This window comes from Zootoca vivipara, chromosome 6 (assembly GCF_963506605.1).
Source record: "Zootoca vivipara chromosome 6, rZooViv1.1, whole genome shotgun sequence".
Lineage (NCBI taxonomy): Eukaryota > Metazoa > Chordata > Lepidosauria > Squamata > Lacertidae > Zootoca > Zootoca vivipara.
Genome location: NC_083281.1, coordinates 75,054,301 through 75,072,151, shown reverse-complemented (window position 1 = coordinate 75,072,151; position 17,851 = coordinate 75,054,301). Strand labels below are relative to the sequence as shown.

The following is a 17,851-nucleotide window of genomic DNA, read 5'->3' as shown; positions in this document are numbered from 1 at the left end:
CAAGCATATATGGGAAATTAATTTGTTCTTTCTTTCCCTGACGTGCATCACTTTGAATTGCATTTGCCATTTTAATGCCCATTTGCTCAACAGCTGCTTGTTGTTTTTGCTGCAACCACTCTGGAAAATGCGCTTTGGTTGCAAATCTTTCACAACACCAAGATTTGCTGTGAGATTAAGGCCTCCAAAACATTATGTTTTAAGAAAAGAAAAGAGCTTTTGGCTCGTCTTAACTGGGAGAGCAGGAAACCTCTTCATCTGCGAGACACTGGATGAAACGGACCCACGTTTTCCAGCTTTCTTTGATGGAATCCCAGCAACCCACAGGCTTGTCCAGGCAGTCTGCTGGATATTGGCTAGCATGAGAGGAGAGACCCCGAGGCCAGAGGAGGAAAGGTGCCCAGAGGGATGAAGGCCCAAAGCATCCGACAAGTTTAGCAGCCACTTTGAGGACCTCAAGAGGCAAAGGCCAGGCTGAAGCCATGTTGTGATGAGCTCCTGGCCCTCCTACTCTGGCTTCTACCCAAGAATCATCAATAACCGTACAAGGGGAACTTCTGAAACCCGACTGCCCAGTTTGCCTTGTCCATTGCCGAACAGCTTTGCTGCACTCAGGCGGAAAACCTGAGCCAAGGTGTGTCATCGGAGGGCATAAACGGACGCATGATGTGCCCCAGGGTTCTTTCAAGTGCTTCACTCAGAGTGGCCCAGATTAGCATGCTTCATCTCTCAGAAACCACTCTGTTTTGGGAGGGCAAAGAAGCTGTTTTGCCAGGCAGCCTCAACTATGGTGATGGTTGCATCCTCTTTTGGACTCTCCAGTTGCCATGGGAACAGGAGGGAATTACTTCCAGCCGATGGTTCCCCAGCAGATATGCCTTTCAGCTAACCCCACTCTCAATCAGCAGGACTGGCCAGATGGAAACCCAGAGGGCCTGAGCGGGAGGGAGGGAGGGAAGCTTCCTTATAGTTCCTTGTTCTCCCTGGGCTAAGTGCTATATTACCAGACTTTTGGAGGTTTCACAGCAGGAGGCAAATAGACTTCTTCAAAGCCACCCAAGTCAACAGTCACCTTCATCACTTCTCATGGCAGGCAGAAGCCTCTGCATCCCCCCCCCCCATTAGACTGCCTCCTCCCAGGAGATGATGGGCTGTCACTCGGCTATGGTGGCAGAAGAACCATTCCTAGCAGCAGGTGCAGGAGGGCACCAGGTTGGGGAAGCTTGCAACAGGTTATGTTTCCACACAGAGAGAATGGGATTGGGGCTCCCTGTCTCTTCTATCCCTGCTATTCATTCCATTCTGCTAGGGAGGCAGTCCTGCAGGGGCTGGAAAGCTTTCTCCCCAGGGGAAATAGCACAGATTAGGTCATTTTCACTGCAGGAGGATAGGAATGCCTCTGGCCCTTCTCCCCTGGAGAACCTGCTCCTGTCTCAGCTGTGTCCCCTGCCTCCATGGCCTGTTATGTAGCTGTGAGGCTTTTTGCGACTCTTGCAAAAATTTAGGTTGCATGTTGGGGTATTCATGCCTCCTTTACAGGATTTGGATGCATGCCCTCTCCCAACGGTAAGATGGAATAATAATTATTTTTAAAATGGGCAAGAATTCGCTGAAGCCCAAAGGCTGTTACATCACTCACCAGAGTATGCAAAATGGCAGAGCCGTGTGGACACGGCATCTTGGAAGCAAAAATCAACATGAAGTGCGCAGGGTCGCGCGTGAGCAGGCTTAGAAAGAAATGCCATTGCAGAAGAAGAATATTCCTGAGATCCATGGCTCTCACAATGAAAGCTGTGGGTGTTTTGGTACGTTTCAGATTTCAGTGTGTAAACACAAAGAACCTTCTTCTATCATCAAGGGCAGTGACCAGGTCAAAATCTGCCACTGGGCTGTCCTGAAAAAGCCAAGGCCGGTCCATGTCCTTTTGGGAAGGCGTAGAGATGGGCAAGGGTCAGCCTGACATGTTGTATTTGGAACTCCTGTGATGTTTGGACCTGCCCTAATGGGCGGGCAAAGATGCAAAGGGGGGCAGCTCCTGGGGTCCTATAAATTGGAGAGTAGTGATGCAAATGACAGAATTTCCCACCTGTCCATGACAAGCTGCAACTGGCAAAACCTTGGGATAAAGGTGAGAAGCGGGCCATGGGAATACCCAGGATTTACTTATTTGTTTTCTTTGGAGGGGGCAGCCAAAGTTGTTGCACTGTTTTTTAAGGAAATCAAGTTGTTGAGAGTTTCTTGGGAAATCACGGGGGGAAATACCCTGTAAATAGAAGATCGCAGGTAGAGTGAGGAGAAACCTTGACAGAAGTAAGCACAGCAATGAAGTCCATGGAGCTTAGTGCCAGGAAACAAAGGAAAATTGTAATGATGTTGAGCCTAATAGTTAACTACGATGCAACTGCAGTATGCATAGCTGCCCCCGGATTCCTTTGCCTTGAACGGCTGCCTGCAGGCATCAATTCAACAGCATCACCGAGGCGTTGCTGCGAGAAGAAAGCTGCACCTGTTGAACATGTGCGGGGGGGGGGGAGGAGGAGGAGAGGGAGGACCGGCAACCCAGATAGTACCGTGGCTTTAGAGCGGGAGTGGGGGGCGCGGATGAAGGAGAACCTCCTTGCACCGGAAATTAGAGCCGTTACCCTTTTAAGACTCCCTGGGCGGGGAGGAGGCGCGGCCTAAGCTCGGGGCCACGCCCACTCTTATAAAATGAGGCTGCGTCTCGCGGCCGCCTTCATTAAGCCTGGAAGTCGCGGTCGGGAGAGGTGCCGGGAGATGGCAGCAGCGGCGCGTGCGCAGTAACGACGCCGCTGGGACACGGGACATGTCGAGCCCCGGCGCTGCCCTACGGGTAAGGGCGGAGGGCGGGAGGCAGGCTGCGTGAACGGAGAGGACGTGAGGGTTCGGGGACACGTGTAGCTTTTTTTTTTAATGGCGTCAGCATAGCCCCGGGCCGGGGCAGTCTGAGCGCAGCGGCGCCTCGCTGGGGCGGGCTGGAGACTTTGAGTGGCGGCGGTGGCTCCGGAGCGCCCGAAGGCGCTTCGCCTCTTCGTCGGTCAGATGCTGATGCTGCCGCCGCCACTGCAAAGGGGCGAGAGCGCGACCCGCTCGGCTCCCTTCCGCCGAGGTTGGCCGGGCTGTGCCGCTCCTGCCCGTGGAGGCAGCCTCCGCCTGCGGAAGGGCGGCTTAGTCATCCCCGCCCTGGAAGGAGGACCGGCGGCGGCGGAGAGGAGGGCGACGGGGCACCTGCCGCGCAGGTAGGGCGAGGGCCGTTGCCACGCAACCGCCCGGGCGGAGGCGGCGAGCTGCTGCCCGACGGGGCCTCCCTGCCTCCTCTGCTGCCTGCCCTTCGCTCCCTGGCCCGGTCCCGAAGGGCTTCTCCGGCGCACGGATTCGGGCGGGTCTCTTTCTGCCGCGGCAGGTGTGCATGACGGAGGAGCGCAATCCCGCCGTCCGCTCCCCCTCTTTAGGACCGGTGCCTTCAGCTGTGGCGAAAACGTTTTGCACGGGATGCAGAGGAGAGGGACTCGGGGGATCCTCCCCCCCCCACACACACTGCTTCTTGTGCCTGTCCGGTGTCAGGCTCTCTTGTCGCCGCCTGGCTGGGAAACTGAGGCACTGGCAGGGAAAGGCTGGTGGGGCAAACGGCAGCCATTGTCTCACTGGTGCCAGCCTCTGGGCCGGGCCAATGAAGGGGTCCCTGCAGCAGGAGCAGCTGGTGGATGGCAGCTTGAGCCTGCCACTGAGCCCCAGGCCTCCTCTGCATCTCGGATTTCCATGACATTTTCCTTAGAAGCTGGTATTTTCCTGTGATCCAAATGATAGCAGCCAAACATGAAAGATGGAGCGATTTCTGTGCCTGTTTGCCCTGGCTTGGAAGCTTGGTGCCTGCATGTGTGCCATTTCTTCCTAGGTGCAGGTGGGGCTGCCCTAGTTGGACCCATTGGGGTGACTGTGGGTGCCATTTGAGGTTAGGATCTCTCTCAGCCCCTGCACATGTCTGCTTGGACACGAGCATCATGAAGGTTGCTGGACCTTACTTCCTGTGTTAGCGCATTGAGGACTACAGCCTTAAATCCCTAATTTTTGAAACCTGGTGTTGCACCCTGGCTGCGTCTCAAGAGGTCTTGTGCACAATGGCTTTTAAATGGCTTGACCAGCATGCTGCTTCATCTCTGCCTGCAGGTTTTCAGTTCTTAATATTTGCTGGGATGTGGTGAATTCTGCACCTCGGCCGTTTTATAGAAAGACGCGTTTCGGCAAGGCAGAAGGCAGGGCCAGTTCCAAGGGGGCAGAACAGTGCGCTTGAGACCACAGGGCGGTATTCCTGGAGATGGTTCTGCTACTGTGATGGCCCTTCATGCAGCAAATTCCCTTACTCTTGAGAAGTCACATTTGCTGAGGCACTGCTGATGTGTGTACTTGTCTGCACTGCTTTTTGTGCTTGTTGGACTCCCAGCTCGCAGCAGCTGGCATGACCAGTGGTCACTGAGAGATAATGGCAGCTGGAGTTCAGCAACACATTGCTGAGGGCACCATGTTGGCTATTAGCTCAGAACTACTCAGGAAAGGGGGTGGATTTGGGGATTTAGTGTGTTCCACTTCCATGTGCAGGAAACTGGAGAGTGGTCAGCCTCTCCCCCAGTGAGCAAAGGCCCCTCAGGACTGGCCAGGAGCCTGTCCATGTTCTCAAGTGTGCAAGCACCAGGCTAGTTGAGTGAGAAGAGACTTTGGTGTAAAATTGCTTTGCCCTATCTTGCTGAAATCTGCAAGGAGTGTGTGTTTGAAAGCAGCTGATGTGTTGGACCAGCCTCCCGCAGCTGCTGGTTGAGGCTGATGGGACATGTAGTCCAACAAATCTGGAGGCACCAGGCAGGCGAAGGCTGACTTGTATCCTGGGCTGATCAATCTTGTTCTTTAATGGTTTTGATTCTGGTCAGTTAGAGGGAGAGGGAGGGGGAGGCATCTGACAACTCCCTAACTCTAAAGGGGCCAAGAATCTTCTACTGCTTCTTTGGCAACAAATGTGGAGTCTATTATCACTATTGTCTAATGTGGGAGCTCTCATAAATTGTCACGTCCAGGACAAACCCTCTGCCGGGTTTCTTTAATTGATTGAATTTTTAAAAATATTCTTTGCTAAGAATTGCATCCTCAGAGTAAATCTGACAGAGATGTTATTCCCTCTCCTCTTCTACTGTACCTGGAGAGTCCGAAAATACACGCTTGCCACAATGCACTTCCCCAGTTTCGTTGTGGAGATGTAAGCACGGGCTGAGTTCTGTTGTGTCAGATATGCTGTGTCTGTTCCAGTTCTTACCATGAGGCCAAGGTGATAAACTGGCCTCCAAACATGTTGAGAAGCCTTGGGCATCAGTGCTTCTCAACATGTGAGATGCCAAACTTACTTCTGAGCTTAGGAGTAACTTTAAGGCTCATATCACAGACAGGACGATTGCGGTGGAGATTCCTTCCAGAGGCAAGCCAGGGGTGAGATTTGAACCAGGGACTTCAGAAATCAGCCTCTTAGCTGCGCTTCTCCCTCCCAAGCAGCCCCCTTCCCCTTTCGGGGTCATTTCCAGGGGTACACACCATTGTCAGGACCCGTGACCTCGGGTCCTTCTCCAAGCAAAGTCCAGGCTAAACTTCCACTCTGCTCGCTACTCAGTGTTTAAAATGCAAGAGGAAAGGGGGTTCTTCTTTCCTAAATAAGGGGTTCACTTACTCTCAGCTCCCAAGAAAGACATGTCAGTTATGTTGCCGTCCATCTAGCAAGGGATTCCCTCTTGGACTCACCAGACCATCTCCTCATTCCTCGCATGTCTATCTCTTCCCTGCTACCCCAAATCCCAGTCTCGCTTTGCTCAATTCTTCTGGCTCAGATGTCAGTTTTCTTTCTGCAATTCTGAGCAAACCCAGGGCTCTCTCTCTCTCTCATAGGTTTTTTTTTGGGGGGGGGGCGGACACCTGCCCGGGTTTGGAAGTATGTGCAGAGTTCAGCCTCTGTGTAGGGAACCCGGCCAGATGGGCGGGGTATAAATAATAAATTATTATTATTATTATTATTATTATTATTATTATAGGGAGAAGCCAAGGGTTTGGCCCTTGTGGGCTTGTTTGGCATGTGAGAATATCTGGGGAGCTCTTCAAAAGGCACTGCGGGGCAGGACTCCATGAAGCATGCGTGCCCCTTCCTATTGGCAACATCGTAGAGTTGGAAGGGGCCCCGAGGGTCATCTAGTCCAGCCCCCTGCAATGCAGGAGGCCCCTATGGGGATTGAACCCGTGACCTTGGCATTATCAGAACTACACTCCAACCAACCAAGCTAACCTCAAGGGCAAATGATGTGTTTTAGTCCAGTAACGTTATCTGGGTACATTTTCAGGAGTTTCACGGGTGGTGTTGGTTGTTTTGCAGAATTTAGCTTTTCGTCTCCGAATTTTGCCTCCATTGTCAAACCCTTGCCATCTTCCCCGGTCTTCTTTCTCTGCTGCCTTTTGCATTGATCTGCACAGCTGCCCCCTTGGCTGTCAAAATCCCCTCCCACCTGTGCATTTCTCCCTTGAAAACTCAGCCCCGCTCCCTTTTGGGTTTCTAGGGCTCTGCTCCTTCTGTTGTCCCCAGGCAGTCGGATGTTTCTGTGGGTCAGCCCTGTTCCATATGCTCAGTATGCATTGCTGCACCTCTTCCATGTGCAAATGCCCTGTTGGGTTCCTGAGCATCAGACATGTGGACCAGGACACACCTGCTTCCCCTTTCACAATCGCACCCCTCTGTGTGGGTGGCTCCCATCTGTGATGGGCTGCAGCCCGCAGCAGCCCTAGCAACTTCAGAAGAGAAAGAGGCTCTTGCGTGTTGGGCAGGGTCTTGTTAAGATTTCTTGTGTTGCTCTGCAGATGCAGGCAGGCATGTGGAAGGACTGCAGAGGAGCTGGGAGGTATAGCTCAGGCATCCCCAAACTTCGGCCCTCTAGATGTTTTGGCCTACAACTCCCATGATCCCTAGCTAACAGGACCAGTGGTCGGGGAAGATGGGAATTGTAGTCCAAAACATCTGGAGGGCCGAAGTTTGGGGATGCCTGGTATAGCTGGACAGCCCTGGGCACTCGCACCACTCAAGGGTCAATCATACTTGCCCTTCCCCACCACTTCTCACATTTACTCCTGAATCTGAGCAAACGATCAATCTGACTCTGACGTTTGCTCTGATTTATTGCTTAAAGAAGAGGGCTTTCCCGGGCAAAACTGCTCAGGCCGAGTGCCTAGGAAGTGTGGGGAAAGCAAGAATCTGCTTGGAACAACCCTCAGTATCTTTTACTGCCTTCCCTCGACACTCAAAAGTGGCGAGCAAGCAGCCTGAAACACTGCAAAGGCCTCAAGCATTTGCAAGCAGCACTTGGAGAGGAAACCACAGGAAATTATAAACGCAGAAATTTAGCAGCATCAGGAAACTGGTTTTTTCAGGCTCTCCTCACCTTAATAGTCCAGGGGTGGGGGAACGGAACAGGAAGCTTGTTGAGGTTTGTGTTGAGTGGTGTGGCTCACTTTGGATGGCTGTGGGTGGCTGATCCCTTCATTTAAAGAGTAGCGGGTGGGTGGGAAGATGCTTAGCAGGACTGAATGGTGGTGCGGGGGGGGGGGGGGCTAGCAGGCTGCAGCTGCAGAAGCCCAGGTGTCCGTTGCAACCTGGAGCCCCGGGTGTCCTGGCATCATCTACCTGTGAGCAAAATCCTGCAAGGCTAACGCCACTGGAGATTACGTAAGGGGCTGCATAGCACTCCTTTTATGAATTCTAGGAAGGACATGGTACGTGCTACTTGCCAACGGTCCAGTTTGCACTGGCGGGGGGGGGCATTTCCTCTTCCCTCCCTCCCTCCCTCCCTCCTGGGTTTTATTGGGATCTCAAGAGCGTGTTTTGCAAAAGTGCCTCTGAGTTCAGCTCTGGATAAATCTCAAGGGGGGGAGGAGGAGGAGGAGGAGGAAATGACGTCATGTGGTTGTCAAGCAGGGAAGAGCTGCAGGCTGGGTCTGATGAGTTGGCTGCTAGTAATGGGTCCCTCCCTCCCTCCCTCTTTTGAGATTTACTCATGATACTCGGTGGTTAAGCAGGCAAAATTAGGTTACCACTAGAGAGAAAGAGAAGCAGCAGCTACCTCCTCCTCCGCCTCCTCTTCCTCCCTGTGCAAAAGGCAGGCAGGGTGGATAAATGCAGCTCTGTGTTCCCCCGAGGGCAGCATGGCGCCTCTCCCGGCACCCTGGCTGAACCACAGGAAGGAATCACGGTTTTATTATTATTATCTTGCCAGCCACTTGCTGTGGCCTCAGGAAGGTTTCTTGACTGGCTGTCCTCTGCCTGGTTTTTTTTTTTTTTTTTGGCTCTTCGTGCAAGATTCCACACACACACACACACACACCCTTCCACTTTGCAGTATCGCAGGGCCTTTAAATACGTTTCATTGGATGCAAGCAGTTAAAACAAAAACCCAGTGCTGTAATAAATGCTAAAATACAAGCAGCCTGTTTAAAGCATCCTTGAGATAGGTTTAGATTTCAGCTGACTCGCAAGTCATTGGCCGTTCGTCCTGCCTAGTTTTGTCACCGCCCCCCCCCCCAAAGGGGGATCTGAGATATGTGGCTTCCGGGAATGTCTGTACCCCATTGGTGGGAGCTGGTGGTCAGTGGTGTGGACTGGGAGCTGCCCCCATGACTTGATTTGAGGGCAGCTGAAGGTTCCCTGAAACTCTGGCTCTCATTAAGAGAGGGGAAAGGCAGTGGCTGGACCCCAGGGTAGGAGGAGTTGGAATCGCCTCCTGGGAACCTGGCAAAGAACCTTCCTCCTTGTGCTGCTTTGATGCCACAAAAGGACAAAGTTATTATGGACGGACTGCCTGGACACTTCCACTCCCCCCCCCCACCTCGTGTATTCAGAATTTGGACACACAGCGGCTTCCTTCAGGCTTTCAGCCTTCACCTGACTGTGCGTTTTGTTGCTGCCTCACTTTGGGTCCCATTTTTGCATTTTCTGGGCCATAATCCAATTTGTAGTTTTGGCTCTCCCTTCCAAGGGGGAGGCCAGAGCCTGGGTGCCTTACTCTATGTTCCTTTGCTTTTACTATTATGCTTGTTGTCATCAGCACCCCCGGCGCTTGTCAGAGTAGCAGAGGTGAGTCTCTGCCCCAAGGAGGTCACAGTTGCAGGGAGCAGCCTCTTGCCCCCCTCCTCCCTGAAGAAAGTTTTGTTTCTTTGCAAGCTTACAGACTGCTTAAAAGCCATCTGCTGCGCTACCTGCCTCAGCGACAGTTTCCGCATTAATTTTGTGGGTAACTTGTAAATCCCACCCACCTGTCCCCCGCCGTCAGAGTCTTTTCCTGGTTGCATAACTTGAAACTCCAGGAAGTGCACTCAGGGTACTAATTTTGTTGCCTTCTAAAAATAATTAGGTTGGGGTAATTGGAAGCATTTGCTGCAAATCCCTGAACTGTGCCCAGAGCCATGAGAGCCCCGGATACCTGGTTCCCGGCACCCAGGGTGTGCGTGCACTGCTATTTAATGTTTTGAAAGCAACCTCGACATAAGGCACCCATATTAAGCACCAGGAGTCAGCTGCTGCTATGATGATGAGAGCCAGCCTTAGCATCAATAACAACATTGCCACCATCCTAATGGTGCAGCAACAAAACTGCTAGCACATTTGCAAAGCTAAGCAGGGTCTGGTATGGTTTCAAACTGGATGGGGAACCGCATGATGAGATTGTTTTATTGGAGAGGGTTGGACTGGATGACCCTTGGGAGTCCCTTCCAGCTCTGTGATTCTGTCCCTCCATTTTAGTGAGCTTTGGGCTGACTTCCTCCCCCCCCTCTCTCTCTGCCTCCCCCTCATCCCAGTTTGGCTTATAGCATTGCGGGTGTCCCTCTCTTGGCTGCTTCCATTTGTAGAAAATTGGTTTACGTCTGCTTCACTTTCTTTTGGGGGAGGGAGGAACTTGGCAATAAAACCACCCCCCACCCCACCCCAACCGCCGCAGCCGCCAGACTCCTGAAAAAGGCCAGGGAATGGGAGGAGCTTTCCGTCCTCGTCTATGTTCTGATAGCAGCGGAGGCTCTACATTCCAGAACGGTTTCAAAACGAGAGCTGGTTGCACAACACCCCTGCGGGCGCTGCAGGGGGCAGGCTGGCACAAGGTGTTCTGTGCTTTCCAGGTTTGGCACAGCCCACAGAGGGATTTTCATATCGCCTAAGCAGGAGAGTGCAGGCGGCCTGAGCCCCACAGCCTTGGGCAGGGTCCTGGGCAGTGTGTCCACCTCTTGGTTTTCACGAGATAGCAAATGGGGTCCGTTTGCCTAGAAGGTTACCTGCCCCAGCTCTTCAGGGGGTGTGGAGGGAGGTTCTTGTGTTTACTTTGATGGGCCTGTGCCTTGTGCTGGAGACATGCTTCATTTTGCAAGGCTGATATACCCTGTTTTGATTAGAAAGGAAGTGCCCGTTTGCAGTGCCGAGAGGAGGAGGGGCAGGGAGCAGAGTTTGAAATTCGCCATGCGCTTTTTGTACGTGTCTATTGGCCACTTGCGGCCAAGTGGAGGCGCCAGGATGGCCCCTGGCGTCTCTACCGTCTGGAGGTGCGTGCTTGGGGATCCTTGGACTGTTTTCAGACACTAGCAACACATCCTGTAGAATTCCATCTGTTACTTTTTATCTGCACAGTCGGAATGAATTTCAGGAACCAAAAAGTCGTATTGAAACATGGCTTCCTAAATGGTGACTAGGCGTTACGTGTTGGCAGCTTTAACCCTGGTTTAAGGAGCTGTTTTGTGGCGCTGTGGTCTAAACCACTGAGCCTAGGGCTTGCTGATCAGAAGGTCGGCGGTTCGAATCCCTGTGACGGGGTGAGCTCCCGTTGCTCGGTCCCAGCTCCTGCCAACCTAGCAGTTCGAAAGCACGTCAAAATGCAAGTAGATAAATAGGAACCGCTACAGCGGGGAAGGTAAACGGCATTTCCATGTGCTGCTCTGGTTTGCCAGAAGCAGCTTTGCCATGCTGGCCACATGACCTCGGCCAGTAATGCGAGATGAGCGCGCAACCCCAGAGTCGGTCACGACTGGACCTAATGGTCAGGGGTCCCTTTACCTTTACCTTGTGCCTAACTTATATAGCTGACGGTCTCAGGAACCTGAGCGTTTGTGGACCAGTAACAATGGGAGCCGGAGCCCAGCAATGTCTAGATGTCCATTCGGGTTCCCCTATCACCCTCCCCTTGAAACAAGATGCCAGGAGACCTGACGGTGGCGTTTCCTGCCTTGCATATTGCAAGCATATGTAGAAATGTTTGCCCACTCCGAGTGAGGGCAACGCTTCCTGCCGTCGCTCTGAACAGGCTTTGTGATGTGGTCACATCAGGGCTCAAATTGTGTGCATGGGGGAAGGAAGGGTAGCTCTTCAGGGTTCCCTCCCAGCCTTTACCCAGAGATGCCGCTGGGGATTGATGCAGGAACCTTCTGCATGCCAAGCAGATGCTCTGCCACTGAACTGAGCTACAAGGAGGGTCCTTGACCTAGAATTGCTACACAAGCCAGGCTTCTCCTTCCACTGGCTGTTGTGAGCCTTGAAAAGTTCTTCCCGGGTTGACCCTGGACCTTTGTTGACTCTGCTGCGTGGAACTAACACACCCTTGTTTGTCTCCCCCTCCCCCCCCTATAAAGGCTGCTGAAGTAGCTGGCTACCTGGCAAGGACAGTGGACTTCTGAAAGCGCAGACGTCAGCCAAGCAGCATGTCCACGGCCGGCATTGCAGCTCCGGAGATGAGAGTCCCCTTGAAGAGCAGCTTCCTTCACAAGGGGCAAGGCATTGGGAGCCTGAAGCCCTGTTGGGGAGGTCATTTTGAAAAGTGAGTCTTCCTTAAGGAAGGGTACCAGATCTTTTCTCCCACTCACGTCACTTTCTTGGACTTGGGTTTGGGCTGGTGTTGGTGGTTGGGCCTTTTGCAGCTGTCCCTGCTTCACCGACTGATGCCCTCTTCTCTCTCTCTCTCTCCCTCTTCCAGCCCTTTCTTTGACATGGAGCCCGTAGCAATGGCCTACAATCTGAACTCGTCCGCACAGCATCACTTAACGTCCATCGGTAGGTACCTGGCATCGCCGTCAACCTCAGATTTATTTGTGTTGCAGTTCAGAGCTCTTCAGTTGTGAAACCCCCTTCTCCCACCAGCAATTTGGTTCCTGAAGATAACCGCTTTTTTATTATTGAAGAGGAGGAGAAGGGTTAGCAGGCAGCAGAAAAACCAGCAGTCTTGGCAGCCAGAGGCCTGGAGCCCCTTGCTGTCTTGCTTTTAATAATAATAATAAACAAAATAAACCAAGAATAAGGAACATAAAGAAATACTGTTACAGCAAGTTGAAGGCAGCATTGCAACGGAGTTTGTTGTTCCAGAAAGTTACAAAAAAACCACATCGTTCTTTCCATAAACTTGTTAGGATAGTTTATACCGTGTTTCCCCCTTTTTAAGACACCGTCTTATAACTTTTCCCCCCTCAAAAAACACAGGGTGGCTTACTTTCGGTGGGATGTCTTATTTTTTTATTACCGGTACGGTTTTTACGGTTCAGGGCGCTGGCTCAGGGCGCTGCTGGGCTGTCTTGAGTGCTCGGCGCTGCAGCAGCCCCCAGTTCCGGGTGGCGGGGTGGCAGGCGTCTTTGGCCAGGCCAGGCAGAGGCCGCTGGCTCATGTGCTCCGCCCGCCGCTGCAGGGCGCTCCAAGCTCCTTGGCCGGGCCAGGCAAGGAAGATGCAGTGAGCCCAGCAGTGGCGGCAAGCACGGAAGTGGCAGGGATGGCGGTGGACGAGAAGGCAGAGCGCGGGGATGCAGCCAGCAAGGCGGGAGCGCGATCAGCTGTTAAGCGGAGCTCTTGGAGCGCCTCATCATAGCTGATCGTGCTCCTGCAGTGCTGGCTGCATGGAGTGACTCTGTGAGTGGAGGTGCCTGTGGAGGTTGGTTTCCGCGGCGCGGAAGTATGGCTTATTTTCGGGGTATGTCTTATATTTCTCAAATACTTAAAAACCCTGCCATGGCTTACTTTATGACTACGTATTAAAAAAGGGGAAACAGGGTATGTATTATTTTGTAATAACTTGCCTTAAGCGTAGTTATTATAGACCAAATCGTATCAGTCCATTCAGATATAGTAGGAGATAGGCTTTTGCCCGAATTTTTTAGCTGTAATCTTAGCAGCGGTCAATCGGGTTTCGAACACTATTTCTTGATCATTTACTGGAATAACATATTTCAGATAGCCAAGCAGAAATATTTTATGTTCCGAGGGCATATGATATCCTAACACATCGGAGATACTGGCCTGAACGGATTTCCAGAGTATTTCTATTTGAGAAGAGTTCCAAAAGATGTGTATGTGAACTGCTTTATTTAATCCATGTCTCCAGCATTTATCTGATCCTATCTATAGTTCAGTTTATAAGGTGTTAAATACCTTTGAGCGAAGGTTTAAAAATAGTTCACCTTAAATTATATTAGAATGGAAGTTGTCCGAAATCCAGTTCCATTGTTTCCTGGCTATTCTTTGATCTAAATCCTCATATATGTTATAAATGTTATATGCATGCGTATCTAGATCTGACTATATATATGCTCGCATCTGAGTGCACAATTGAGGCCGAATGGCTCTAAGGTCAGGGAGGCTTGTGATACCTCACCCAGCAGTGCTGAGAGGGATGGAGGCAAGGAAGGGCTATGCCTGCTGCTTTTGCCATGTCTGTGAGGCTCCCAGAGGCACCCAGTTGGCCACTTGGGCTCCATCCAGCCCCTTTTAATAGAATTGCAGAGTTCTCAGGGGACCCCAACGACCATCTAGGAGGCGGAGTCTATCCATATCTCCTAGCCAGTGGGGCCTCCATGTTCAGAAGCAGTCTACCAGTCTCAATAAACGCCACGTGCTGGCAATGAACAGCCGGGTGCATCTGGCTCCCTCCCCTTTGGGGAAAGTTGTGCATAAGGTGCCCTGTGTCTTGAGATTAGCAACTCACCCTTCTTTCCCTCTCCCTCTCAGGCCACATTTCAGACCCTGATCCAGCACAGAACGGCGGCAGCGACAAGCCCAGCCCCAACGGCGAGAGGCCAGAGGATCGCAGCCTGGTCCCCGCCTTCGGCAGACTCTCCCTCGCTGGGTCCGACGAGGCAGCTCCCCCCACCCCCATTAAGGGCGGGCCGTCGTTCTCCTTTCCCCCAGCGCCTCCGGGTGCCGAGCGAAGCACCCGCCCACTGCCCCCGCTGCCCATCCCGGAGGATTTCGTGCATGACGACGTGGACCGGGAGGTGGAGTTCCTCACCAGCTCCGACACGGACCTTTTGCTGGAGGAGTGCAGTGGCCCTGCCTTCAAGCCCGCCGCGTACGGCAGGCGGAGCTTCCGGGGCTGCGGGCAAATAAACTACGCTTACTTTGACGCCCCGGCAGGATCTAAGGCAGAAGAGCCTCCCTCCGCTAAGCAGAGCTGCGGTGCTGTTGCTGTTCCTCCTCCTCCTCCTCCTCCGGCTCCCGCGGCACATCAGCTCCACCGCCGGTTGCGCCGCTCACATTCCGGGCCGGCCGGGTCCTTCCACAAACCGGTGGTGAGGGTCTCCAGCCACTTCCGCCGGGCGTCTCCCAGCTCGGACGACGACAAGCCCGAGGTCCCTCCCAGAGTGCCCATCCCACCCCGGGTGTTGAAGCCCGACTACCGGAGGTGGTCTGCTGAAGTGGCTTCGAGTGCCTACAGCGACGAGGACAAACCGCCCAAGGTCCCCCCGAGGGAGCCTCTGTCCTGCAGCAACTCCCGCACGCCCAGCCCGAAGAGTCTGCCCTCATACCTCAACGGCATCATGCCACCCACCCAGAGCTTTGCCCCGGACCCCAAGTACGTCAGCAGCAAAGCTCTGCAGCGGCAGCACAGCGAGGGCAGCCGGGTGCCCTGCATCCTGCCCATCATCGAGAACGGCAAGAAGGTCAGCTCCACCCACTACTACCTGCTGCCCGAAAGGCCCCCCTACCTGGACAGGTACGAGAAGTTCTTCCGGGAAGCGGAAGAGGGCAGCAGCCTGAGCGCGGAAGGGCAGCTGCCGCCGTCCCTGTGGCACGAGGCTCCGGAAGGGGAGGCAGCAGCCAGCCTGGCCGGGATGCTCAACGTTCCGGTCAAGCGCAAGCATTTGCCCTGCATGGTGTCTCCGTAGGGAAGAGGGAGCCTCGCAAGGAAGGAGGCGCCGGGGAGCTGGCCACAGGCCTTTCGAGGATGAAGAGGAGGGGCAGAAGCCCGGCCGCCCAGCCCCCTCTGGCTTCCGGAGAGGAGCAGGGGGGAGGCCCCTCTGTCTGGTGCTGCAGCCACTGCCTGTGTTGGGCTCGGCTGCCTGGCCCTGGCGGTTCTGGCCCGGGAGAGGACTTGGAGGAGGACTTGAGCGTACATAGCCAGCATTGGCCAGTTGGCATTCAATATTCTTAGTGCAAACTTGTATAAGTAGGGAGAGAATTGCACTCTTGCTAACAGGACAGGCTGCTTCGGCTGGAAGCAGAAGAGAAAAGAAGCCCCGTTCAGTATTCCTTTTTTCTGCACAGTGGTGGCCACAGTGTGTTTCCGCCCCGCCCCCCTTAAAAAAAATCCCCTTTCTGCCAATATTTGCTCTTCTCCCACTGGTGGGGAATCCCAGCAGGAATTGTCCTTGTGGTGGGAAGAGATTTGGGGGTGGGGGGAAGAGGGTGGCAGGGAAGTGCACCACCCATTTCTGAGCTTTTTTTGAGCTCACCTTAGTTTGGATGGCCTGTTCCACATGTTTTAGACTTTTGGTCTGGGGTGTGAGGGGGGTGGGGGAAATCTTGCCCCCAGTTCATAACCTCCACCCACCCACGCCCGGCCGCTCAGATGCTTGCCACAATTCAACTGGTTCTCCCGTACCCACAGCAGTTGGCTTTGATGTAACCCAGGGAAGGACTTTTGTGTGCTAGGTTATGTGGGTTCCACGCGGCTGTGTGTGTCCTTGCAGTTGGGTAGCGGGAACTCAGGCTGAGCAGCACCCTGGGGGAAGCAGCAACACGCCCCCTTCCCCCCCCCCCACCCCGATACTTTAAAAAATGGGACCAACTTCTGTTCTCCAGGTGGCGTTGGGAGTGTGTGTTTATGCATAGCAGTGAGGGCACAAGCTGGTCTTGAGCCTGTCTTGTCCAGTGTTCTGCAGGATGGTGGAAGAGACTGGGCTCGCGTTGCCGAGTCTTCTTCTTTGAAGGCAGCCCAGTCAGGGTTGGTGAAAAGTGTTGCCATCTCTCTCCCCCCCCCCCCCGCACACTCGCACGCACACCCACACACTTTCACTTCTTCCCGCAGGCCCCAGGGGGACGGTGCTTTCCAGTCAGGGTCCGGCGTGGCCTTAGCTTTTCCCGATGGACACAACTGCGGTTTACAGTGTGAAATGAAGCTCGCTTGGGAGTTGTTGCCCACTGACCCCCACCCCACCCCACCCCTCTGAAACCGCCTGGGAAGCTGACTTGGTTCTAGTACAAACTCTAAATGAAGGCAATGTTCACATTCTGGAAATAATATTGATGCACTGAGAGAGGTTTTGCGTCAGGTGTACAGTATTGAGGAAGAATGACGTCGTTCACTTTGTATTTTCGAATATTTCCGTGTCTTGGATTTTAATAAAGTTATAATGTGCTTATTTATGATAACACCACCTCGGCTGCGTCGTCTTGTGGGGGGGGGGCCCTCTGCTTTCCCTTTCGCAAAAGTAGCAGAGCAGCGAGCTCTCGCTGCATGTAGCCGCCTCCGTCTCCACCTCCTCCCTCCTGGTGCATTTTAGGGGTGCGTCTCCTCGTCTCCCCACGTTGGCCAATGAGAAGCTCCCTGGAATCATGCTATGCTGCTTATCAAGATTGGGCAGCTTGCCACCGGTGCTTGGTTTCCAGAGCCGCCCAGCACGTGGGCAGGCAGGATGTGCAACTCCCAGGGTGTTTCTGTCCCCGGTGAGCACTTCTTGACCTGTCCTGCGTTATAATTGTGGTTTCTGGGCTGGTGGCAGGGGTTGACACTTCCAGCAGGGGGATTGGTTGGCCAAGCCCTGAAGTCTGCTCCCCACCCTCCCACCCCACAAAGCCTCTCCCTAGCTGGGCTTGCGTTGCAAGAGCTGTAGGACAGGTAGAAAGCCCCTGGGAGATGGATGGAGAGAAGGGGGCAGCAGAGGACTCAAGCGGAAGGAGGAGGAAAAGCCTGTATCAAGGTGGATTGGGAGGAGGAGGAGGAGGAGGAGGAGGAGGAGGAGGAGGAGGAGGAAGCTCCTTCTCTGACTTTTAAAGGGAAAATGAACAGGAACCCCGTCTCCTTCCCTCTGCAAGTGTGGCTTGTGCCCATGCAAATGGTGTGCAGCCACATTGATGCTGCTCTCGCCTGTTTTGGTGCTTGGAAGAAGTCTTGCTCAAGCATTTTGAGACCTGCCCAAGGGGTTGGCATCTCTCCTCCCCCCCCCCATCCTCGAAGCTGCGGCTTGATTTCCACAAAGCCTCTTCTGCCCCCACCCAGGCAGTACATGAAACCCTCCACCACCGGCTTTCTGAAAAACATTTCCCTTTTCCTCATTTTCTATTATAACTCTTTTCTTCTGGAATCGAACTGGGGACGTGTGTGCAGGGGGCGAGGATTAGATGCCCTCTGAGCTACTGAATTGATGGCTTAATTGTACTCATAACTAAAACAGGCACGTCTTGCACAGCTTTTTAAGAAGAAAACTATGCAGCCTAGGAGCATTTTTGCCACCCGGTTATTAACACCTGAGTACCTGAGGCTGTGGAAGGCATCACTGCCGTGCCTGTAGACAAACTGCCTTTGAA

General features: G+C 53.4%; 1 protein-coding gene across 2 annotated transcripts; it reads left to right on the top strand.

Moving 5' to 3' along the window:
* The first annotated feature begins 2,034 nt into the window (after positions 1-2,034).
* On the top strand, positions 2,035-17,260 carry ERRFI1 (ERBB receptor feedback inhibitor 1). Of its 2 annotated transcripts, none has more exons than XM_035119921.2 (4): positions 2,035-2,128; positions 11,698-11,882; positions 12,039-12,115; positions 14,054-17,260. In XM_035119921.2, exons 2-4 carry the CDS (start codon positions 11,767-11,769, stop codon positions 15,208-15,210), a joined length of 1,350 nt encoding a protein of 449 aa, XP_034975812.2. In that variant the 5' UTR covers positions 2,035-2,128; positions 11,698-11,766; the 3' UTR covers positions 15,211-17,260. The 2 variants fall into 2 exon arrangements, with proteins under 2 accessions (XP_034975812.2, XP_034975813.2); XM_035119922.2 differs by lacking the exon at positions 2,035-2,128 and adding an exon at positions 2,135-2,851.
* The last annotated feature ends 591 nt before the right edge of the window (positions 17,261-17,851 follow it).

Coding starts and splice junctions, on each gene's coding strand:
- ERRFI1 (XM_035119921.2), top strand. CDS start 11,767: ATGTCCACGGCCGGCATTGCAGCTCCGGAGATGAGAGTCCCCTTGAAG. Junction 11,883..12,038: donor TGGGGAGGTCATTTTGAAAA/GTGAGTCTTCCT, acceptor TCCCTCTTCCAG/CCCTTTCTTTGACATGGAGC. Junction 12,116..14,053: donor GCATCACTTAACGTCCATCG/GTAGGTACCTGG, acceptor TCTCCCTCTCAG/GCCACATTTCAGACCCTGAT.